The sequence below is a fragment of the Salmo salar genome, chromosome ssa09, assembly GCF_905237065.1.
Source record: "Salmo salar chromosome ssa09, Ssal_v3.1, whole genome shotgun sequence".
In the NCBI taxonomy this organism is placed as follows: Eukaryota; Metazoa; Chordata; class Actinopteri; order Salmoniformes; family Salmonidae; genus Salmo; species Salmo salar.
This window is the reverse complement of record NC_059450.1, coordinates 150,412,285-150,438,562: the sequence shown is the minus strand read 5'-3', so window position 1 is coordinate 150,438,562 and position 26,278 is coordinate 150,412,285. Positions and strand designations below refer to the sequence as shown.

At 43.2% G+C, this 26,278-nt stretch overlaps 1 protein-coding gene across 3 annotated transcripts in view; it reads right to left on the bottom strand.

Annotated features, from left to right (window-relative positions):
• Window positions 1–11,897: 11,897 nt before the first annotated feature.
• The window catches only part of si (sucrase-isomaltase), a 151,447-nt gene continuing 137,066 nt past the window's right edge, over window positions 11,898–26,278 (bottom strand). For all 3 annotated transcript variants that reach the window (XM_014215243.2, XM_014215242.2, XM_045724816.1), the window contains exons 41-48: window positions 23,600–23,748; window positions 22,745–22,829; window positions 22,122–22,178; window positions 21,872–21,996; window positions 21,430–21,518; window positions 20,532–20,581; window positions 18,307–18,477; window positions 11,898–12,637 (exon numbers count right to left, since the gene is read on the bottom strand). In XM_014215243.2, the coding sequence (XP_014070718.2) occupies window positions 12,560–12,637; window positions 18,307–18,477; window positions 20,532–20,581; window positions 21,430–21,518; window positions 21,872–21,996; window positions 22,122–22,178; window positions 22,745–22,829; window positions 23,600–23,748 (804 nt within the window). In that variant the 3' untranslated portion in view covers window positions 11,898–12,559. The remainder of the gene's footprint in view (window positions 12,638–18,306; window positions 18,478–20,531; window positions 20,582–21,429; window positions 21,519–21,871; window positions 21,997–22,121; window positions 22,179–22,744; window positions 22,830–23,599; window positions 23,749–26,278) is intronic.

The window sequence follows — 26,278 nt, the reverse complement described above, 5'->3', positions numbered from 1 at the left end:
TGCATTCACTGCTGTAAGTCGCTCTGGATAAGAGCGTCTGCTAAATGACTAAAATGTAAATGTAAATGTAAAACCTGCTCCAGAGCGCTCAGGACCTCAGACTGGGGCAAAGGATCACTTTCCAACAGGAAGCACACAGCCAAGAGAATGCAGGACTGGTTTTGGGGCAAGTCTCTGACTGTCCTTGAGTGGCCCAGCCAGAGCCAGGACTTGAACCCGATTGAACATCTCTGGAGAGACTCTAACCCTGAAAATAGCTGTGAATCGATGCTCCCCGTCCAATTTTAACAGGATCTTCAGAGAAGAAGGAGATAACCACTTGTGCGTTGGGGAAAGTAAAATAAGCTTTTTTAATCACTCCCTTGAGTGCTGTGGCCACCCTTTCCTGCTGTGTTCTCAGGTGGTTTGTGCCTATGTGTATTATCATGTGGCTGGGTGACCTGTCACATCCTGACCCTAGTAAGATGTAATTTTCTATAGTAGAGTAGGGCAGGGCATGACAGGGGGTGTTTTTGGTTGTTCTATGTTTTCTATTTCTATGTTTATGTTCTAGTTTGTCTATTTCTATGTTGGGATTGTTTGGGGTTGATCTCTAATTGGAGGCAGCTGATCCTCATTGCCTCTGATTAGAGAACATCATATTTAAGTAGGGGTTTTTCTCATTGTGGTTTGTGGGTTATTGTCTTTTGAGTAGTGTGTTGTCCTCTCTGCGTCACAGTTTGTTGTTTTGTATTTTCGAGTATTTCAGTGTATTGCATTCAGTTTCACTTTTCATAAATATGTGGAACTATGAACACGCTGAATTTTGGTCCGATCCTTCGAACAGCCGTGACATGACCCTAGTTGGTCCTCAGACAGAAGGTCTAGAGCACGCTGGGTGTTTGGACACCAGAGTTTAGACACTGTGTTTGGGAAAAAGTTTATTTTCTTGTGTATATTTCCCGTTTGAGTCCATAAGGAGTACAATCTGTGGCTTGTGTGTGTGTATCTCTCTCTCCCTATCGCTCTCTTTCTTGCTCTCTCTTTCTCTCTCTCTCTCTCTCTCTCTCTCTCTCTCTCGCTCTCTCTCTCTCTCTCCCTATATCTCTCTCTGTCTCCTTATATCTCTCTCTTTCTCCTTCTCTCTCTCTCTCTCCCTTTATCCCTCTCTCCTCTCTCTCTCTCTCTGCATATATATCTCTCCTCTCTCTCTCTGCCTATATCTCTCTCTCCTCCCTCTCTCTCTGGCTCTCTCTTTGTCTTTATTTTCTTCCTCTCTCTCCACCCCTCCGCCTCTCTAAACATTTAAGTCTTTACATTTGTGTGATAAGCATCAGTCCCTCCTCTGGGTCAATTATCTTTGTGATTGTGTAATTAGGAGCTCAGTCTCAAATCAATATACAACCTCTAATATGCTGGCCTTGATTGCACCAGGTACCACATAAACCACACAATCCCAGGTGTCTGAGAGGGGGGTTTACAGTTACAATAAAACTGTAATGAGAATGACACAGCATCCAGACAAACAGATGTATCACGGGTTGGGGTTAGGGTTGGTGTTGGGGTTAGGGTTGGGGTTAGGGTTGGGGTTAGGGTTGTGGTTGAGGCTAAGGTTGAACCGGGATGTGGACATGAAAGTAGGGCTAGGGTTCTGGTTAAGGGGGTATGAGGGTATGTGGTAATGTGTGTTATTTGCTCTCAAAGATACATAATGAGTTACATAATTAATTCCTCTAGGAACACTTCTTTATGGTCCTTCAATGGGACTTTTATTCCCAGCACTACAGAGAGAGTGAATGTGTTTCTATCACCCCTCAGTAACAGCTGTCATTTCCTTTAAGCAGATAAATAGGAGATGGCTCAATGGATAGTTTCCCCATGACCTCACTAACGGGGCCATCGTCAGTCAGGGGGTGACAGATTGACTTCCTGGAGTATGAAAGCATTGAGCCACCAGAGGGGTTTCTCTGGCTCTGCTGACCCGGAAGTGATGCAATCACAGCAAACCCATCTCCAGTGATATTTAACTCCTTTAATACATGGCTGGCCGGGCAAATCGGCAAATCGGCAAATCGCTAGTTGTGAGACTGTCTTGTTTTGAAGGTGGTTGCGTGTGGGTGTGTGTGTATGTGTGTCCATGCTTTGAATTGATTTATGAGAAGGGCAGCCACTTCAGTGATTAGTGCTCAATCTGCTGTCTGTCTACAACCTGGGACATCAACAGGAGCATGTTGCCGGCCTGTTTAGTTGTGAAAAGAAGGAGTATAGTAACAGATAGTCCTGCAGACCTGTATCAGAAACAGACAGATGCAGAGATTCATAAACACACATAAGCATTGGCCACACGAGACAGACACACATATTTGTGGATTTGGCTTTGATTCTAACGGAACTGCTGATTTGTACCACCCTGATGCAATATTATTTTATTACCTTCAGATGTAGCATTTTGACATCCCAACAGTATGGCCTCCCCTATACACACTCCCTAGGAAGTGTGTATAGTAAATGATCTTACAGAGATGATGGTATGGCCTCTCCTGATAGGAAGTGTGTATAGTAAATGATCTTATAGAGATGATGGTATGGCCTCTCCTGATAGGAAGTGTGTATAGTAAATTATCTTACAGAGATGATGGTATGGCCTCTCCTGATAGGAAGTGTGTATAGTAAATTATCTTACAGAGATGATGGTATGGCCTCTCCTGATAGGAAGTGTGTATAGTAAATGATCTTACAGAGATGATGGTATGGCCTCTCCTGATAGGAAGTGTGTATAGTAAATGATCTTACAGAGATGATGGTATGGCCTCTCCTGACAGGAAGTGTGTGAAGTATGTTCTCCAGTTCATAAGCCATTCTGTTTGATCCTCTGTTGTAACTCAGCTCCCCGAAACACAGAGGCTGCGTCCTAAATGGTATCTTATTCCGTAAATAGTTCCCCGGGGGCCTAGTCAACAGTAATGCGCTACATATGATACCATTTGAAACGCAGCCATAAAGTATTTATTTAACTAGGCAAGTCAGTTAAGAACAAATTCATATTTACAATGATGGCCTACCCCGGCCTAAAACTCCCCTAACCCTCCGCTAACCCGCCCCTAACCCCCCGCTAACCCCCCGCTAACCCTCCCCTAACCCGCCCCTAACCCTCCCCTAACCCGGACGACGCTGGGCCAATTGTGCACCGCCCTATGGTCGATCACGGCCGGTTGCGATACAGCCCGCGATCCAACCTGGGTCTGTAGTGACGCCTCTAGCACTGCGCCGCAGTGCCTTAGACCGCTGCGCCACTCGGTCACAACTAACAGGACTCTTCCTGTACAGCTCTAATTGGAATGTCCACACTGAAATATTAGATTTTTGAATGTGTGAGAGCATAAGGTAAGAGGTTCATTCCCACAGGTCAAGAAGGTAGCCTAGCGGTTAGAGAGGCCAGCCAGCAACCGGAGGATTGACAGTTCAACCAGGATAAGAAGGGAAACAATCTGTGGGGATGTGAACTTATAACCAGAGGGTTGCTGGTTTCAAATCCTAGATGCCGTTGCCGGATGATGTGCCCTTGAGTAAGGCACTTAACCCCCACAACAACTGCTTCACGGATGCCCATTGTGGCAGTCCCATGCTCCATCTATATATCTGTAACAGTCCCCTACTCCAACCTCTATACTGTATGTCTGTAACAGTCCCCTGCTCCAACATCTATATATCTGTAACAGTCCCCTGCTCCAACATCTATATATCTGTAACAGTCCCCTACTCCAACATCTATACTGTATGTCTGTAACAGTCCCCTACTCCAACATCTATACTGTATGTCTGTAACAGTCCCCTACTCCAACATCTATACTGTATGTCTGTAACAGTCCCCTGCTCCAACCTCTATATATCTGTAACAGTCCCCTGCTCCAACATCTATATATCTGTAACAGTCCCCTACTCCAACATCTATACTGTATGTCTGTAACAGTCCCCTACTCCAACCTCTATACTGTATGTCTGTAACAGTCCCCTGCTCCAACATCTATGCTGTATGTCTGTAACAGTCCCCTACTCCAACATCTATATATCTGTAACAGTCCCCTGCTCCAACATCTATATATCTGTAACAGTCCCCTGCTCCAACATCTATATATCTGTAACAGTCCCCTACTCCAACATCTATACTGTATGTCTGTAACAGTCCCCTACTCCAACATCTATACTGTATGTCTGTAACAGTCCTCTACTCCAACATCTATACTGTATGTCTGTAACAGTCCCCTGCTCCAACCTCTATATATCTGTAACAGTCCCCTGCTCCAACATCTATATATCTGTAACAGTCCCCTGCTCCAACATCTATACTGTATGTCTGTAACAGTCCCCTACTCCAACCTCTATACTATATATCTGTAACAGTCCCCTACTCCAACATCTATACTGTATGTCTGTAACAGTCCCCTGCTCCAACATCAATATATATGTAACAGTCCCCTGCTCCAACATCTATACTGTATGTCTGTAACAGTCCCCTACTCCAACCTCTATACTGTATGTCTGTAACAGTCCCCTACTCCAACATCTATACTGTATGTCTGTAACAGTCCCCTGCTCCAACATCTATATATCTGTAACAGTCCCCTGCTCCAACATCTATACTGTATGTCTGTAACAGTCCTTGTGAACCTGTGTACAATTGACAAATATAATGATCTGAATCTTAGTCTCCAGGCTTTGGGTTTGTTGTGTTTGAAGTGTTTCCGTGGGGAAGAGGACAGTACCGTGTGTGTCCCACAGTGACGGCTATAATGGGGCAGAGATTAAGACCTGAGAAGCAAGGGGCTCGAGTGGTAACATATTATACCATGTCTTTATTCTGGCCTCAGTAGGTCCCTGTTTTGAGCCAGATGTAATATGTAGATGTATAGTGATGACTGGTCCCTAAAGACAGATCATTAGACTATCACGTCTGTTCCACATGTTCTCATAATAAATACCCAGAAAACACATTATTATGGGGAAGGGCAGTGAAGAACAAAGGGTGATGATGATGATGATAATGTCGGTAGTTACGATGAGAGCCATGTCATCTGTAGCACATCTGAGGATGTAGTTTTAATAAAGTATATATTAATTAAAGTCACGCTGGTCATAATACACTTTACTTAAAGGGACTCCACAGCTGTCAATGAATTGTGCTTATTTACGGTCAGTTTAGCAGTTTGTCTTTTATAGTTATTAAAGTAAGGATTTGGAGAGGGTAAGGTGGTCATTGATCTGTGCCTAAAGGTAACTTCTACCCAGTGTCTGGAGTCTCCTTACTGACAGGAGGGGTCCATCTCTGGAATGAAAAAAGTTTATTCAAATGCTTCTCCAATGGCAACAGTCGAAGAACCCTTTTTCACTTCTAGATAACCCCTTTTTTTCTAAGAGTGCAAAGGAAGATGACGTTTTTAGGCTGCCATCGCTACCCTTTGAGGGTCAATGTTGTGTGAATCACACTTCAGCAGGGCAGGCAAATGGAACGAAGAACTAGAGACCATTGTGACACATTCTATACAAGAGAGGTCCTTGTCTGAGATTGGAAAGCTTCTGTCCCTCTATAAATGACATTCCGGGCTTGTGACATTGACAGTGAAAAAAGCTACTTACAGGGAAATGTTCCAGGTAAGTGTCTTGAGTTGGAGTCACAGAAGTCTTCTCTCTAGACCAGGCTTGGTCCAAATGCCGGCCCGTGACCTGATTCAATACGTCCCGCGGAATCATGCTCAGATCACATAAAGAATTTGCGATAGTAAAGTTTTGAAAAAACGTATTTGTCATTCAAATTAAAAGCCCAATGAAGGCATTTTGAAGGCAGGAATAAATAACAACTGCACGAGGACAGACAGTAACTGACAGGCTGACACACACGTCGCAGTTACAAATAGTAGCTAGCTAGAAATTGTGAAAAAATGAGTTTGTCAAAGATTTCAAAGAAAAGCAAAGTAGACAATGAATGTAGGGTATTCCAGCAAGAGCGGATATCGAAGTATTTCTTTATTGAGGTATGAGGGAAAGCTGTGTGCTTAGTGTGCAAAGAGAGCATCGCTGTTTTGAAAGACTACAACTTGTCCCGATTTCAAAGTGTTGGAAAACGACATGCTGTCTGGCAAAAGACAGACAGAAAACACAGGTATAAATACCCAGGGGATAATGGGGAAGATGGGCGACACCTGGAGGGGGGTGGAGACAAGCATAAGGACAGGTGAATCAGATCAGGCCTGACACAGAGACTTCACTCCTCACACTGATTGAGTAGTTTAAATGTAATGTAGAGCTCTCTCTCTTTCTTGTGTTTTTGTACAACCCGTTAACAAGGGTTCTCTACGAGGTGCTGAATGCACAGTGTACTTTTCCCTCCATGTAGTTCATTACATGTTTAATAATGAAAATATCTACCAAAAGGAGAACAGGGATGTGGTTTATTTCTGTGCATGTTAAAAAAGTAATATAAGTAGCCTATCTGGACGTGATTTACAGTAGATATAGCTGTCAACACAGTCATACACATGGTGTATAATCCTGTAATATTATTCTGGCCCACGATGGCAAAAAATATATTCTAATGTGGCCCTCAATGGAAAATAATTACCCAAGCCTGCTCTAGACCCTCATGGTACCTTACGGGAATAAAACACAGCTAAGTCCAGAGAAATACAGAGGGTTGTTTCTTTCGTTAGCAACAACACACAGACATGTAATGACCTGTCTGAAGAGGATAGAGGAAGGACACTAGTCAGGACATCTTAGTCAGTACCCTCATGCCCTTGTTTCCCTGTCACCCTTGCGCCCTGCCCCTGTCCGCCCCCTTGTCTCTGTGCCCAGAGGTAAGGACGGGGTAAGTGAAGGGAAGAGTTTGTGCCAGAGACTCGGTGTCACACCGTGAAATGGCTTGTAATGATCATGTGATACAAGATTGTTTCTGTGTATGTGTGTATGTTTATGTGTGTTGGGACGTGTGTGTGTGTGTGTGTGTGTGTGTGTGTGTGTGTGTGTGTGTGTGTGTGTGTGTGTGTGTGTGTGTGTGTTGCCAGGCAGTGAAATTGCTCGTGAGTATTCGGTAAGACAGGGTGTTATTGGGCTGTCAGCACGGTAACACTGCTCACAGAATGACGGGGTGGTGGAGAGAGAGAGAGAGAGAGAGAGAGAGAGAGAGAGAGAGAGAGAGAGAGAGAGAGAGAGAGAGAGAGAGAGAGAGAGAGAGAGAGACTGATAAGGAGTTATAGATAAAGATATATAGAAAGAAAGAATGAAAGAGAGAGAGAGACAAAGAGAGGGAATAAAAAGGAATAATATGCTCTGTGTGTGCCATCGCATTTCATTTCTGATGACATTACAAAGCTTACAGTTTCAAACAATGCCACTGAGAGTCCAGCAACTTGTGATAGGAGGTGACAGCTCCAAAGGCTTACAGTTCCCTTCTGATATTCCCACTGTCTTTGACCAGATATCAAAAACACACTGAAAGAGTAGAAGTGGCATCCTTTATACCAAATGGCAACCAGAGGTATTCAAACAAAACAACTCCAGCCTGATGGCGTGATAACCCAAGGTTGGGTACCACGCTGAAACTGTAGACAAATGGACAACAGATCTCTGTTGGGAAAATGAAGGCAAAGGGATTTCATTGTATGTGCAACACACATGAGGAGTACATCTGATCAAAGATATATAAAACTGTCACGTCCTGACCAGTAAAAGGGGTTATTTGTCATTGTAGTTTGGTCAGGGCGTGGCAAGGGGTGTTTGTTTTGTGTGTTTCGGTGTTTTTGGTTTAGGTTCTATGTTTTCTATTTCTATGTGGGTTTTCTAGTTTTTCTATTTCTATGTTAGTTTTGGGAATGACCTCCAATTAGAGGCAGCTGGTTGTCGTTGCCTCTAATTGGAGGCCATATTTAGTAGAGGTTTGTTTCACTTGTGTTTTGTGGGTGGATATTTTCTGTATAGCCTGGGAGCCTTATGGAACTGTTTTTCGTCGTTTGTTTATTTTGTTGAAGTGTTTTCTTCAAATAAATTAAGAAGATGAGCACTTTACCCGCTGCGCCTTGGTCCAATCCTTGCGACGCCCATGACAAAAACATTAAAATCAGGATTTAGACAAAGAGAATATTTTGAAAGGATGAAAGACAGATAAAGGATTGGGCTGTCCTGCTAGAGTAGATACAGCGAGTTGCCCAGGCTATGAACCTACAGGGGATTCTCATTTGGGCAGAAGTCTTTCCTCTCCTCAACTCCTTCCTCTTCCTCTCTTCCGTGACCCGGAAACTGTTAAGTGGTCCAGTGCTCAAGGAGAGTTTCATTTGTTAGAAGGTCGAACACGGACTCTGATGATATCCTCCTCAGGTTCCCCTAATGTTAGTCATTAACCACAGATATAACATTCTCCTCAGGTTCCCCTAATGTTAGTCATTAACCAGCAGATATAACATTCTCCTCAGGTTCCCCTAATGTTAGTCATTAACAACAGATATAACATTCTCCTCAGGTTCCCCTAATGTTAGTCATTAACCACAGATATAACATTCTCCTCAGGTTCCCCTAATGTTAGTCATTAAGCAGCAGATATAACATTCTCCTCAGGTTCCCCTAATGTTAGTCATTAACCACAGATATAACATTCTCCTCAGGTTACCCTAATGTTAGTCATTAACCACAGATATAACATTCTCCTCAGGTTACCCTAATGTTAGTCATTAAGCAGCAGATATAACATTCTCCTCAGGTTCCCCTAATGTTAGTCATTAAGCAGCAGATATAACATTCTCCTCAGGTTCCCCTAATGTTAGTCATTAACCACAGATATAACATTCTCCTCAGGTTACCCTAATGTTAGTCATTAACCACAGATATAACATTCTCCTCAGGTTCCCCTAATGTTAGTCATTAACCAGCAGATATAACATTCTCCTCAGGTTCCCCTAATGTTAGTCATTAACCACAGATATAACATTCTCCTCAGGTTACCCTAATGTTAGTCATTAACCACAGATATAACATTCTCCTCAGGTTACCCTAATGTTAGTCATTAACCACAGATATAACATTCTCCTCAGGTTACCCTAATGTTAGTCATTAACCACAGATATAACATTCTCCTCAGGTTACCCTAATGTTAGTCATTAACCAGCAGATATAACATTCTCCTCAGGTTACCCTAATGTTAGTCATTAACCACAGATATAACATTCTCCTCAGGTTACCCTAATGTTAGTCATTAACCACAGATATAACATTCTCCTCAGGTTACCCTAATGTTAGTCATTAACCACAGATATAACATTCTCCTCAGGTTACCCTAATGTTAGTCATAGCAGCAGATATAACATTCTCCTCAGGTTCCCCTAATGTTAGTCATTAACCACAGATATAACATTCTCCTCAGGTTCCCCTAATGTTAGTCATTAACCACAGATATAACATTCTCCTCAGGTTACCCTAATGTTAGTCATTAACCACAGATATAACATTCTCCTCAGGTTACCCTAATGTTAGTCATTAACCACAGATATAACATTCTCCTCAGGTTACCCTAATGTTAGTCATTAACCACAGATATAACATTCTCCTCAGGTTACCCTAATGTTAGTCATTAACCACAGATATAACATTCTCCTCAGGTTCCCCTAATGTTAGTCATTAACCACAGATATAACATTCTCCTCAGGTTACCCTAATGTTAGTCATTAACCACAGATATAACATTCTCCTCAGGTTCCCCTAATGTTAGTCATAGCAGCAGATATAACATTCTCCTCAGGTTACCCTAATGTTAGTCATAGCAGCAGATATAACATTCTCCTCAGGTTACCCTAATGTTAGTCATTAACCAGCAGATATAACATTCTCCTCAGGTTACCCTAATGTTAGTCATTAACCAGCAGATATAACATTCTCCTCAGGTTACCCTAATGTTAGTCATTAAGCAGCTCCCCACAACACAGCTGGAGTAATATCTCAAACCCCCAAGGCTGTGTGAGAGGAGGATATACAGTGCGCATGATGCTATGCCTGGATGTGTGTCTGTTTGGCCATGTGTTTCCTTGTATATCTTACTGTCTGCTTGCTCAACTATGTCTACATTTAGTGTGTTAGTGTATGAAGGAGAGCGAGTGAGAGAGAGTGAGAGAGAGAGAGCAAGGGAAAGAGGGAGAGAGATAAAGGGAGAGAGAGAGAGAAAGGGAGAGATAGAGGGAGAGGGACAGGAGAGAGAGAGAGGGGGAGAGGGACAGGAGAGAGAGAGAAGAGAGAGAGAGAGAGGGAGAGGGACAAGAGAGATAGAAGAGAGAGAGATAGAGAGATCGAGAGGGACAGGAGAGAGAGAGAGGGACAGGAGAGAGAGAGAGATAGATAGAGGGAGAGGGACAGGAGAGAGAGAGAGGGACAGGAGAGAGAGGGAGAGGGACAGGAGAGAGAGAAGAGAGAGAGGAGAGCACAAACACAGCATATAGCAGTAGATGAGACCACAGCACTCAGAGTCACGTCAAAGCTTTGATGGCGTCACAGTGTTTTCATTCTACCTTTCATCCTTTTTCTTCCCCTCATTTTCCCCTCCATCTGCGACACACTTGTGTCACTCCATCATCACAATAACAAAGACACATTCTTCCTTCAGATCAAACACCTGACGGGAAGGTTTCACAGGAAGCATATTGATTCATCTCAGATTGGATCTACATGGTTGAAAAAATAACTTGAAAACCTGGAAGAACATTGTCCTACTTTAAGTTGATATATAGAGGAAATACGTGATCTCTGGTGAAGAATAATCATTGTCGTTGAGCAGAGAAAAAACTTCACATTTTAATTTAAAGCATAGTCAGAGGTGTCCCTTCTGTTCAATATGAATGGAGTTAAAGAGAGATGGTGCACAGGCAATGTATTTGTGTGTGGTGTGTGTGTGTGTGTGTGTGTGTGTGTGTGTGTGTGTGTGTGTGTGTGTAGACAACCAGGCCAGTCTAAGCAGTGTTCCCAAAACACTGGGTGGTGCATGGTGTTCCAGACAGTGTTGCTAATTGAATAGGTGTTCTGACTGTGCTCTTCCTCCTGCAATAAAACCAAGTCATTATCCTCCTAGACAGACACACACCACACGCCATCTGAACACACGCAAGCACACACACACACACACACACACACACACACACACACACACACACGCACACACACACACACAAACCATTAGAATATTCCAACAAGGTCTCACAGTCTCATTGCAGAATTAGACGTCTATTCACGTTTCTACAAATGTCAAATTTTGAAGTTGCTCCTAACATCAAATTTCGAAATATTTTTGACATCCTGGATTGACTCCTCCCGCTCAGTATCCTTCTGTTTCTCCAAATGTATAATTTAGAAGTTGCTCCAAACATAAAATTTCGAAATCACTCTTGAGTGATCTACCTGAATATTCATCAGTGTCTCACAGTGACAAGATCCCTTCCTCTCAGCCACCCCATCCCCCCGAGGGACTGCCGATTAGAGCGGAAATCAAGTTGAGGTCCCCGTGGCTAAATTGATATCATTATGTTTACAGCAGAATTAATAATTGATTATTGTATCGTTAGATGGGAGTTTAATGAGGTGTGACACTCAGGTAGATGGCTCGCCGCAGGTGAAAACCATAATTAGGGTCTAATTCCATTCCCAATACACACACACAAACACACAGACACTGTATCCCTTCCCTAATTAGCGTTACACTCCGACACTCTGAAAAGTTTGCAGCCCTTAGTTCCACTCCAGCAGACTGGTGCTTCTCGTTCTCGTACTTCAGGGTACAAATTAAATATTGGCTGGATCTCAATAGTGTATAGTTCCTTCTTACCCTCAACTACTCTACTTTTCAATGGTAAAGTCAACACATACAAATAAAGTTGATAAAAAAACGAACATTCTTCTATTTCAGGTCAGTTTATTTATGTTACACATGATTTAGAATTAAATGAGACATTCAAATAGACAATTGCGGATTGTGGAAATTTTAAAACAGTGGTGTAAAGTACATAATTACAAATACTTTAAAGTTCTACTTAACTTGTTTATGGGGGGGGGGTATCTGTACTTTACTATTTCTATTTTTGACAACTTTTATTTTGACTGTACTTTTAATGTACTTATTACTCCATACATTTTCCCTGACACCAAAAAGTACTCGTTACATTTTGAATGTTTAGCAGGACAGGAAAACGGTCCAAAATATCTAGCAGTAAACACATGTTTCATTTGTAAATTATATTGGAGTGTTGGAGTGTGCCCCTGGCAATCCGTAATTTTAAATAATAACAAATGGTGCCGTTTGGTTTGCGTTAAGGAATTTGAAATCATTTATACTTTTTTGATACTTAAGTATATTTTAGCAATTACATTTACTTTTCAAACTTAAGTATATATAAAACCAAATACTTTTAAACCTTTACTCAAATAGTATTTTACTGGGTGACTTTCACTTTTTCTATTAAGGTATCTATACTTTTATTCAAGTATGACAATTGGGTACTTTTCCCACCACTGTTTAAATAACACATTGTATGGCAATGCAGTGTGTATGTGAATGTGATTAGGTGTTGGTTTTCCACATGAGCGTGAAGCCCTGGTCCATGCGGAATGATAAATCAGTGGCATCAGCAATCAGCTCCTAGAGGAAAACACATTATCAGTTCAAATACATCTCTCATCATCACACTGATGATCACATACAATACATGGTATGACTGGTTGGGTATACACACGGCATGTAAACACACACACACACACACACACACACACACACACACACACACACACACACACACACACACACACACAGCATGTAAACACACACACACACACACATCATGTAACACACACACAAACACACACACACACACAGCATGTAAACACACACACATACAAACACACACACACACATCATGTAAACACACACACACAAACACATACACACACACACACACAAACAGACTCAGCATGTAAACACACACACACACACACACACAGACACACACACACACATCATGTAAACACACACACACACATCATGTAAACACACACACAAACACACACACACACATCATGTAAACACACACACACACACACACACACACACACACACACACACACATCATGTAAACACACACACACACACACACACACACACACACACACACACACACACACACACACACACACACAGCATGTAAACACACACATACGGCATGATCAGAACTCTGAACTCACAGTGCATACTAACAAAATAGTCATTTTCACCACTCTTGTTTGGGGAAATGTGAAACTGAATAGATAACGTAGTATGTGTTTGTATTGAGCCAAACCCTTCAGATATAACATACACTACCATTCAAAAGTTCGGGGTCACTTAGAAATGTCCTTGTTTTTTCAAGAAAATCCAATTTTTTGCCCATTAAAATAACATCAAATTTATCAGAAATACAGTGTAGACATTGTTAATGTAGTAAATGACTATTGTAGCAGGAAACTGATTATTCTTTTAATGAAATATCTACATAGGCGTACAGAGGCCCATTATCATCAACCATCACTCCTGTGTTCCAATGGCACATTGTGTTAGCTAATCCAAGTTTATATTTTAAAAGGCTAATTGATCATTAGAAAACACTTTTGCAATTATGTTAGCACAGCTGAAAACTGTTGTTCTGGTTAAAGAAGCAATAAAACTGGCCTTCTTTAGACTAGTTGAGAGTATCTGGAGCATCAGCATTTGTGGGTTCGTTTAGATGCTCAAAATGGCCAGAAACAAAGAACTTTCTTCTGAAACTTGCCAGTCTATTCTTGTTCTGAGAAATGAAGGCTAGTCCATGCAAGAAATTGCGAAGAAACTGAAGATCTTGTACAATGATGTGTACAACTCCCTTCATAGAACAGCGCAAACTGGCTCTAACCAGAATAGAAAGAGGAGTGGGAGGCCCCAGTGCACAACTAAGCAGGGGGACAAGTACATTAGAGTGTCTAGTTTGAGAAACAGATGCCTCACAAGTCCTCAACTGGCAGCTTCATTAAATAGTACCCGCAAAACACCAGTCTCAACGTCAACAGCGAAGAGGTGACTCCGGGATGCTGGCCTTCTAGGCCGAGTTCCTCTGTCCAGTGTCTGTGTTCTTTTGCCCATCTTAATCTTTTCTTTTTATTGGCCAGTCTGAGATATTGCTTTTTCTTTGCAACTCTGCCTAGAAGGCCAGCATCCCGGAGTCGCCTCTTCACTGTCGATGTTGAGACTGGGGTTTGCAGGTACTATTTAATGAAGCTCCCAGTTGAGGACTTGTGAGGCATCTGTTTCTCAAACTAGACACTCTAATGTACTTGTCCTCTTGCTCAGTTGTGCACCGGGGCCTCCCACTCCTATTTCTATTCTGGTTAGAGCCAGTTTTGGCTGATTGGCCAGTTTGGACTGATTTCTTTTGATTTTCCCATGATGTCAAGCAAAAAGGTTTGAAGGTAGGCCTTAAAATACATCCACAGGTACACCTCCAATTGACTCAAATGATATCAATCAGACTATCAGAAGCTTCTAAAGCCATGACATAATTTTCTGGAATTTTCCAAGTATTTTAAAGGCACAGTCAACTTAGTGTATGTAAACTTCTGACCCACTGGAATTGTGATACAGTGAATTATAAGTTAAATAATCTGTCTTTAAACAATTGTTGGAAAAATGACTTGTGTCATGCAGAAAGTATATGTCCTAACCGACTTGACAAAACTATAGTTTGTTAACAAGAAATGTGTGGAGTGGTAGAAAAACGAGTTTTAATGACTCCAACCTAAGTGTATGTAAACTTCCAACTTCAACTGTATATAGGAGTGCTTGTGTGTGTGTGTGCTTTGTGTGTGTGTGCGTGAGTGCGTGTGCGTGTGTGTGTGTGTGTGTGTGTGTGTGTGTGTGTGTGTGTGTGTGTGTGTGCGTGTGTGCGTGTGTGCTTTGTGTGTGTGTGTGTTTGTGTGTGTGTGTGTCTGTGTGTGTTTGTGTAGCATGAGCCAGACACTAACATGGTGAACGAGAGATGGAACAACCTGTAATTTGAACTTGTTATCCAGTGTGAAATAACTAAATGAGATGAATGGATGGGCTGCTGCTAGAATACCATTTATTTAAATACATGACTACTGCATCCCTGTTTCTTTCCCTCCACAACCTGGGATTAATCTCAGTCTCCTATGTTCCCTCTCCAATGATTATTGATGGAGTGTGTTGCTATCGGTTACAAGACGTTGATAGTCATAGTGAATAAAGTATACTGTACCTCCGAATTAAGACGCTTCATCACAGGGTAAATGAGTATACAGACAAAATGTCATCTTACAAATGTGTCCTCTAACCATCTGTTACTCCTGCCTTACTACTGCCATCCATCTCCTCCGCTGTGGATTAGTATTGTCTTACACTTCCTGTACTCTCTGTGTAACTTCCTCTGGCTGCTCTTCCTGCTCGTAGCTCATGTTTATGACAAAGGAACCACAAGGTGACCTCCCTGATTACAGCTATTAGATAATGAGTCATGGCAGACATCTTGTTCTGGCAGATCATCACCCATCCGCTGTGGGGACAATTCTAAGCCTACAGTCTAGTCACTGTTGTAAGGCAGCCTGTGGCACAATGTGCTTGGCCCAAAGTCAAAGACTAACTGGGGTAGAGCAGAACCTCTGAATAGACATCCTCTTCTTTATCAGTTCTGCTCTGCTTGTTTGTTCTGAGTGTGTTGTGCTGTGTTCTGTTAAGTTGTGCTGTGTTCTGTTAAGTTGTGGCGAGGTGTGTTGTGTTTTGGTGGGGTGTGGTGTCTTTTGGTGTGGTGTGGTATGTTGTGTTGTGATGTGCTGTGGTGCGTTGTGTTGAGTGTGTTGTGTTGAGTGTGTTGTGTTAGGCAATGCTTGTGTTGTGGTGTAGTGTGGTGTGGTGTGTTGTGGTGTAGTGTGGTGTGTTGTGGTGTAGTGTGGTATGGTGTGTTGTGGTGTAGTGTGGTGTGTTGTAGTGTAGTGTGGTATGGTGTGTTGTGTGGTATGGTGTGTTGTGTGTAGTGTGGTGTGTTGTGGTGTAGCGTGGTATGGTGTGATGTGGTGTAGTGTGGTATGATGTGTTGTGGTGTAGTGTGGTATGGTGTGGTGTAGTGTGGTATGGTGTGTTGTGGTGTAGTGTGGTATGGTGTGTTGTGTGGTATGGTGTGTTGTGGTGTAGTGTGGTATGTTGTGGTGTATGTGTGGTATGGTGTGTTGTGGTGTAGTGTGGTGTGTTGTGGTGTAGTGTGGTGTGTTGTAGTGTAGTGTGGTATGGTGTGTTGTGGTGTAGTGTGGTATGGTGTGGTGTGTTGTGGTGTAGTGTGGTATGGTGTGTTGTGGTGTAGTGTGGTGTGTTGTGGTGTAGTGTGGTGTGTTGTGTGGTATGGTGTGTTGTGGTGTAGTGTGGTGTGTTGTGGTGTAGTGTGGTGTGTTGTGGTGTAGTGTGGTATGGGGTGGTGTAGTGTGGTGTGTTGTGGTGTAGTGTGGTGTGTTGTGGTGTAGTGTGGTATGGTGTGTTGTGGTGTAGTGTGGTATGGTGTGTTGTGGTGTAGTGTGGTGTGTTGTAGTGTAGTGTGGTATGGTGTAGTGTGGTATGGTGTGGTGTGTTGTGGTGTAGTGTGGTATGGTGTGTTGTAGTGTGGTATGGTGTGTTGTGGTGTAGTGTGGTATGGTGTGTTGTAGTGTAGTGTGGTATGGTGTGTTGTAGTGTAGTGTGGTATGGTGTGGTGTAGTGTGGTATGGTGTGTTGTGGTGTAGTGTGGTATGGTGTGTTGTGGTGTAGTGTGGTATGGTGTGGTGTGTTGTGGTGTAGTGTGGTATGGTGTGTTGTGGTGTAGTGTGGTGTGTTGTGGTGTAGTGTGGTGTGTTGTGTTGTGGTGTAGTGTGGTGTGTTGTGGTGTAGTGTGGTATGGTGTGGTGTGTTGTGGTGTAGTGTGGTGTGTTGTGTTGTGGTGTAGTGTGGTGTGTTGTGGTGTAGTGTGGTGTGGTGTGTTGTGGTGTAGTGTGGTGTGTTGTGGTGTAGTGTGGTATGGTGTGTTGTGGTGTAGAGTGGTGTGTTGTGGTGTAGTGTGGTATGGTGTGTTGTGGTGTAGTGTGGTATGGTGTGTTGTGGTGTAGTGTGGTATGGTGTGTTGTGTTGTGGTGTAGTGTGGTGTGTTGTGGTGAAGTGTGGTGTGTTGTGGTATGGTGTGTTGTGGTGTAGCGTGGTATGGTGTAGTGTAGTGTGGTGTGTTGTGGTGTAGTGTGGTGTGTTGTGGTGTAGTGTGGTGTGTTGTGGTGTAGTGTGGTATGGTGTAGTGTAGTGTGGTGTAGTGTGGTGTAGTGTGGTGTGTTGTGGTGTAGTGTGGTATGGTGTGTTGTGGTGTAGTGTGGTGTGTTGTGGTGTAGTGTGGTATGGTGTGGTGTGTTGTGGTGTAGTGTGGTGTGTTGTGTTGTGGTGTAGTGTGGTGTGTTGTGGTGTAGTGTGGTGTGGTGTGTTGTGGTGTAGTGTGGTGTGTTGTGGTGTAGTGTGGTATGGTGTGTTGTGGTGTAGAGTGGTGTGTTGTGGTGTAGTGTGGTATGGTGTGTTGTGGTGTAGTGTGGTATGGTGTGTTGTGGTGTAGTGTGGTATGGTGTGTTGTGTTGTGGTGTAGTGTGGTGTGTTGTGGTGAAGTGTGGTGTGTTGTGGTGTAGTGTGGTATGGTGTGTTGTGGTGTAGCGTGGTATGGTGTAGTGTAGTGTGGTGTGTTGTGGTGTAGTGTGGTGTGTTGTGGTGTAGTGTGGTGTGTTGTGGTGTAGTGTGGTATGGTGTAGTGTAGTGTGGTGTAGTGTGGTGTAGTGTGGTGTGTTGTGGTGTAGTGTGGTATGGTGTGTTGTGGTGTAGTGTGGTGTGTTGTGGTGTAGTCTGGTGTGTTGTGGTGTAGTGTGGTGTGTTGTGGTGTAGTGTGGTATGGTGTGTTGTGGTGTAGTGTGGTATGGTGTGTTGTGGTGTAGCGTGGTATGGTGTGTAGTGTGGTATGGTGTGTTGTGGTGTAGTGTGGTATGGTGTGTTGTGGTGTAGTGTGGTGTGTTGTGGTGTAGTGTGGTGTGGTGTGTTGTGGTGTAGTGTGGTGTGTTGTGGTGTAGTGTGGTGTGTTGTGGTGTAGTGTGGTATGGTGTGATATGTTGTGGAATGGCATGCGTGTGTTGTGGTGTAGTGTGGTGTGTTGTGGTGTAGTGTGGTGTGTTGTGGTGTAGTGTGGTATGGTGTGATATGTTGTGGAATGGCATGCGTGTGTTGTGGTGTAGTGTGTGTCTCACCTCAGTGATGATGTTGTGTTGAAGGGTGACGTTTTTTATTGAGCCTGATATATCTCGTATGGTGACCTCTGTGACAGGAACGCTACCGACCCCCCACACCTTCACCACACCCAGGGTCAGCCTCTCAGTGACCGGCAGACCACTGAACATCACATGGCAGGTCAGGGTGTTCTGGGGCGACAGGGGGCAGGAGAGAAAGGTCAAAGTTGTCTATCATGGTGATTGATAGTACACATAAACAGCATATTGTAGCGATTGATAGTACATGTAAACAGTATATCATGGTGATTGATGGTACATGTAAACAGTATATCATGGTGATTGATAGTACATGTAAACAGTATATCATGGTGATTGATAGTACATATAAACAGCATATCATGGTGATTGATAGTACATGTAAACAGCATATCATGGTGATTGATAGTACATGTAAACAGTATATCATGGTGATTGATAGTACATGTAAACAGTATATCATGGTGATTGATAGTACATGTAAACAGCATATCATGGTGATTGATAGTACATGTAAACAGCATATCATGGTGATTGATAGTACATGTAAACAGTATATCATGGTGATTGATAGTACATGTAAACAGTATATCATGGTGATTGATAGTACATGTAAACAGTATATCATGGTGATTGATAGTACATATAAAGAGCATATCATGGTGATTGATAGTACATGTAAACAGTATATCATGGTGATTGATAGTACATGTAAACAGTATGTCATGGTGATTGATAGTACATATAAACAGCTAAATGACTTAAATGTAAATGTAAATATCATGGTGATTGATAGTACATGTAAACAGTATATCATGGTGATTGATAGTGCATATAAACAGTTGGAGTTGGACTTGAACCAATGAAACTACACTACTGTTACAGGGCAATCACACAACCACAAAGTAGAGACCTCTTAAAGTGGTGATACTACACTACCACCCCTAATGCCAGCCTACTTACCAAAACACACGCACGCAGACAGACAGACAGACAGACAGACAGACAGACAGACAGACAGACAGACAGACAGACAGACACAGACACACACACACACACACACACACACACACACACACACACACACACTCTCACACACACACACCTAACTACTGAAAAATTAGCTCTTCTTGGCTGGACCGATATCCATTTGTAGATGAGTTGAGCTCATGTGTGTTCTAGTCAATTCTGGCTCCATTCTGGCCTCATTCTGCTCTCATTCTGGCCTCATTCTGGCCTCATTCTGGCCTCACTCTGGCCTCACTATGGCCTCACTCTGGCCTCACTCTGGTCTCACTCTGGCCTCACTCTGGGGTCACTCTGGGGTCACTCTGGGGTCACTCTGGCCTCACTCTGGTCTCACTCTGGCCTCACTCTGGTCTCACTCTGGCCTCACTCTGGGGTCACTCTGGCCTCACTCTGGCCTCACTGTGGCTCAATTCTAGCCTCATTTCTGGCTCCATTCTGGCTCCATTCGCCATGTTTATCATTATCAGGATTATTTGAGGATTTAAATCACCAGAAGGAGCTGCTCCGTGCTGTGGCTGTTCTGATTAACTGGGTTTTATTGTCACACACACATCCATCCAATGTGGCATATTACCCACAGATCAGCTGGGCAGCACTGTCCTCATTGCCTGACTCCTCCTCCCATATCTGACTCTCATAACTGGTCCAGACACACACACACACACACACACACACACACACACACACACACACACACACACACACACACACACACACACACACACACACACACACACACACACACTCTCTCTCTCTCTGGCTCAGTAATGTCAGTGAAATTGTTTTGGAATGGGGCTAATGGCAGGCAGAGGACAGCCACAGATGTTTGGCTACCAAAGTGAGTGTGTGTGTGTGAGAGTGTCTGTACGTGTGTTTGTGTGTGTGTGTGTGTGTGTGTATGTGATTCCCATTGGTCACAGTAATGACTGAGTTTCTGCCCTATCACAAACGAACATAAACCACTGGTTAGTAAACAGTGTGTTCTGGTTGTACCCCAAGCAGGAGTTTATTCACCCCAACCCCAGGAAGAAGAGACGATTGGGCCGTCTACTGGTGCTGGTTCACATTCACTCCAATCCATAACAACAACAAAGTGCTTTTGAGTGACGTTCAAGAAGCTAGACACTGAAAGGGTTCTCTCGTCCCAGGTCAGGTAACCTGTCAACATGTGAACTCACCGAAGCAACTGTGAACGAGTTGTGTAGGTACTGCTTACTCGCATACGTATCTGGGAAGGGGGGGAGAGAGAGAGAGAGGGAAAGAGGGAGAGAGAGAATAGAGAGAGAAGAGAGGAGAGAAAGAGGGAGAGAGAGAGAGATAAAAGAGTGAGTGATGGAGAGCATATTTCCAGGCAGAGACAGGGTTATTACAGTAATAGTTCCTGTCACTCTTCTTCTCTCTTCTTCTATCTGACAGGAGCCCTCATACCACTTCAAACACACTCCACCATGTCAGAGACAGACACTGTGTGTGTGTGTGTGTGTGCGTGTGTGTGTGTGTGTGTGCATGCGTGTGTGCGCACTCAGCACTGCATCAAAGCTGTGTGTCCCTGTCTGCTTAGCATTTTTGGGAATTAATTTTGTTTTATTCTGTGTTTCTATGTCTGTGTGTGTGTGTCTGTGTATATCTGTTGTGTTTGTCTGTGTGTGTCTGTGTGTGGGTTTGTGTGTGTGTATGTATGTCTGTTTGTGTGTGTGTGTGTGTGTGTCTGTGTATGTGTGTGTATGTGTCCCTGTGTGTGTGGTGTGTGTGCGTGTGTGTGTGTGTCTGTGTATGTGTGTATGTGTCCCTGTGTGTGTGGTGTATGTATGTCTGTGTATGTCTGTGTGTGTCTGTGTGTGTGTGTCTGCCTGTGTGTGTCTTTCTGTGTGTACGTGTATGTCTGTGTGTGTGTGGTGTATGTGTGTACATGTATGTCTGTGTGTGTGTCTGTGTATGTCTCTGTGTGTGTGGTGTATGTATGTCTGTGTGTGTGTCCCTGTGTGTCCCTGTGTGTCCCTGTGTGTGTGTGTGTGTGTGTGTGTGTGTGTGTGTGTGTGTGTGTGTGTGTGTGTGTGTGTGTGTGTGTCTACTCACCAATCCCCTCCCCATCATCCCAGAACAGGGAACCATGTGCAGTTCCACTGTCGCTCAGGGCAACGATCAGCCCCATAGGATTCTTCCGACTGAAGGGGAGTGGAGAGAGACAATCAGAGAGAGAGAGAGAGAGAGAGAGGTGATTGTGGACCGCTGAAGGACAATGACAAGTGTATGTCACCTGCAGTGCATTGTGGGGGTTTATTTATACCTCTTTCTAAGGACAGACATTAACATTCATGCTGCTGAGTTACATCTGATCCCTCACCATTGTCTCCCTCCCTCCACAATGAATATCACATCTAACACACACACACACACACACACGCACGCACGCACGCACGCACGCACACACATACCTGTAGTGTATATTGTTCTCTGGTTTCACACACACACACACACACACACACACACACACACACACACACACACACACACAAACCTGTAGTGTGTGTTGTTCTCTGGTTTCTGCCAGGGCAGGATGTGTCCTCCTCTCACGTGGAGGTTGATGTGGTCTAGAGGTGTTGGCATGGTAACCATCTGGCCCTTCACCCCTACAGCCTTGGCCTAGACACACCATTACAACAGAATACATCATTAATATGAATACAACATTCATCCTAAATGGATTTAACATCAATTTCTACATTTATATCAATCACAATGTGTGTGAGGGTGTATTGGTGCCTCACCGTGTGGAAGTCATACCAGAGGTCGTCTGGGACGTAGCCCTCTACCTCTCTGGCCCCCTGTCAATCAAATAGGGTCAAATAACACATTAAATGAAAATAACTATATTACATTACTAGTTGGAATTGTTATTTGGGAACTTTGACAGGGAATTTGTTACAAATATATAAAGTGGTTAGTTACTTCATCCAGGACAGATATATTTGTGGTTAGTTACATCATCCAGGACAGATATATGTGTGGTTAGTTACTTCATCCAGGACAGATATATTTGTGGTTAGTTACATCATCCAGGACAGATATATGTGTGGTTAGTTACATAATCCAGGACAGCTATATAAGTGGTCAGTTACCTCATCCAGGACAGATATATAAGTGGTTAGTTACCTCATCCAGGACAGACACATAAGTGGTTAGTTACCTCATCCAGGACCAATATATAAGTGGTTAGTTACCTCATCCAGGACAGACACACAAGTGGTTAGTTACCTCATCCAGGACAGACACATAAGTGGTTAGAAACCTCATCCAGGACAGATATATAAGTGGTTAGTTACCTCATCCAGGACAGATATATAAGTGGTTAGTTACCTCATCCAGGACCAATATATATGTGGTTAGTTACCTCATCCAGGACCGGGCTGATGAGCAGAGCAGGGCCCCACAGGAACTGTCTGTGGATGTCCCACGTCTTCCTGTCACTCACAAACCTGCCAGAGGACACATTGATACACACTCATGTCAAGGGTACACTTCTCCTCCATCTATTGAAAAAGACGAGGTGAAACCCATATCGATTATATACACAGCCAGGTCAGGAAGCCTAGTGGTTAGAGCGTTGGACTAGTAACTGAAAGGTTGCTAGATCAAATCCCCCGAGCTGACAAGGTAAACATCTGTCGTTCTGCCCCCTGAACAAGGCAGTTAACCCACTGTTCCTAGGCCGTTATTGAAAATAAGAATTTGTTCTTAACTGACTTGCCAGGTTAAATACAGGTAAAAATAATATTCAGTATTCAACATAAATCCATGTCAGAGGATGTCGGGAGATGACGTGGAAACTGGGCAACAGTGACTACTTTTACCTTCAAGCAGGTTTTAGTTTTTTCTAGGTCATTGACAGGGATGACAGATGGACGTAAGCATCTGCCTCTGGTGTCAAAGGTTGTACGTTTGAATCGAGTGACAGAAAGTAGTTTAAAAAAAAATAATGTATGTTTATCCCAAACCTTAACCCTTACCTTAACCAGAGTTCATACCAACATTTTAAAATGTTGGAGTTAATGCCTAAACTTAAACCTAACCTTTGAAATGAAGAGTTAATGCCTAAAATGAACCGGAAACATGTTGAAATTTCGAAATTTGAAGTTTGAGAAACATGTATGAACTTCTAATTCTGACATGAGACTGTGAGAGCTAGTTGAATATGTATGTGTGTGTATGTGTGTGTGTGTGTGTGTGTTTGTGTGTGTGTACTCACTCATGCAGCAGCGGTCGGACCACTGTACTTCCTTCGCTGTGGGCGTAAAACATGAGTGTGTAGAGGTAGGGAAGGAGAGTGTAGCGAATATTCAACACATGACGAGAAGCCTCAGAAAACGATGCATTCCACGATACAGGGTCTTGTCTCTGTAACACACACACACACACACACACACACACACACAGAAACACACACACACACACACACACACACACACAGAAAGACAGAAACACACACACACACACACACAAACAGAAACACACACACACAGAAACACACACACACAGAAACACACACACACACAGAAACACGCACACACACAGAAACACGCACACACACACACACACATTCAGAAACACACACAAACAGAAACACACACACACACACACAGAAACACACACACACAGAACACACACACACACACACACACACACACACACACACACACACACACACACACACACACAGAAACACACACACAGAAACACACACACACACAGAAACACACACAGAGCACAGAGTAGTTAATGACAGTACAGCTGCACATGTGGTGTCTTGTAAATGTAACCAGATTGCCTTAAAGAACTATAGGTCCAGAAAAGTTATTTACACACTATAGGTACAGAACAGTTATTTACACACTATAGGTACAGAACAGTTATTTACACACTATAGGTCCAGAAAAGTTATTTACACACTATAGGTCCAGAACAGTTATTTACACACTATAGGTCCAGAACAGTTATTTACACAATATAGGTCCACAACAGTTATTTACACACTGTAGGTACAGAACAGTTATTTACACAATATAGGTCCACAACAGTTATTTACACACTGTAGGTACAGAACAGTTATTTACACACTATAGGTCCAGAACAGTTATTTACACACTATAGGTCCAGAACAGTTATTTACACACTATAGGTACAGAACAGTTATTTACACAATATAGAAGTGAGGGAAAAAAGTATTTGATCCCCTACTGATTTTGTACGTTTGCCCACTGACAAGGAAATGATCAGTCTATAATTTTAATAGTAGGTTTATTTGAACAGTGAGAGACAAAATAACAACAACAAAAAATCCAGAAAAACGCATGTCAAAAATGTTATATATTTATTTGCATTTTAATGAGGGAAATAAGTATTTAACCCCCTCTCAATCAGAAAGATTTCTGGCTCCCAGGTGTCTTTTATACAGGTAACGAGCTGAGATTAGCAGCACACTCTTAATAAAGGGAGTGCTCCTAATCTCAGCTTGTTACCTGTATAAAAGACACCTGTCCACAGAAGCAATCAATCAATCAGATTCCAAACTCTCCACCATGGCCAAGACCAAAGAGCTCTCTAAGGATGTCAGGGACAAGATTGTAGACCTACACAAGGCTGGAATGGGCTACAAGACCATCGCCAAGCAGCTTGGTGAGAAGGTGACAACAGTTGGTGCGATTATTCGCAAATGGAAGAAACACAAAAGAACTGTCAATCTCCCTCAGCCTGGGGCTCCATGCAAGATCTCACCTCGTGGAGTTGCAATGATCATGAGAATGGTGAGGAACCAGCCCAGAACTACACGGGAGGATCTTGTCAATGATCTCAAGGCAGCTGGGACCATAGTCACCAAGAAAACAATTGGTAACACACTATGCCGTGAAGGACTGAAATCCTGCAGTGCCCGCAAGGTCCCCCTGCTCAAGAAAGCACATATACATGCCCGTCTGAAGTTTGCCAATGAACATCTGAATGATTCAGAGGACAACTGGGTGAAAGTGTTGGGGTCAGATGAGACCAAAATGGAGCTCTTTGGCATCAACTCAACTCGCCGTGTTTGGAGGAGGAGGAATGCTGCCTATGACCCCAAGAACACCATCCCCACCGTCAAACATGGAGGTGGAAACATTATGCTTTGGGGGTGTTTTTCTGGACAACTTCACCGCATCAAAGGGACGATGGACGGGGCCATGTACCGTCAAATCTTGGTGAGAACCTCCTTCCCTCAGCCAGGGCATTGAAAAGGGTCGTGGATGGGTATTCCAGCATGACAATGACCCAAAACACACGGCCAAGGCAACAAAGGAGTGGCTCAAGAAGAAGCACATTAAGGTCCTGGAGTGGCCTAGCCAGTCTCCAGACCTTAATCCCATAGAAAATCTATGGAGGGAGCTGAAGGTTCGAGTTGCCAAACGTCAGCCTCGAAACCTTAATGACTTGGAGAAGATCTGCAAAGAGGAGTTGGACAAAATCCCTCCTGAGATGTGTGCAAACCTGATGGCCAACTACAAGAAGCGTCTGACCTCTGTGATTGCCAACAAGGGTTTTGCCACCAAGTACTAAGTCATGTTTTGCAGAGGGGTCAAATACTTATTTCCTTCATTAAAATGCAAATCATTTTATAACATTTTCTGACATGCGTTTTTCTGGATTTTTTTGTTGTTATTCTGTCTCTCACTGTTCAAATATACCTACCATTAAAATTATAGACTGATCATTTCTTTGTCAGTGGGCAAACGTACACAATCAGTCAATGTTGATGATGAGTATTTCTGTCATTTGATTTGGCTCTGCAATTTCACCGGATGTTATTTGAGACAATGCATTACTGAACATAACGTGCCAATTTAAACTGAGGTTTTTGGACATAAAGAGGGACATTATCGAACAAAACAAACATTTA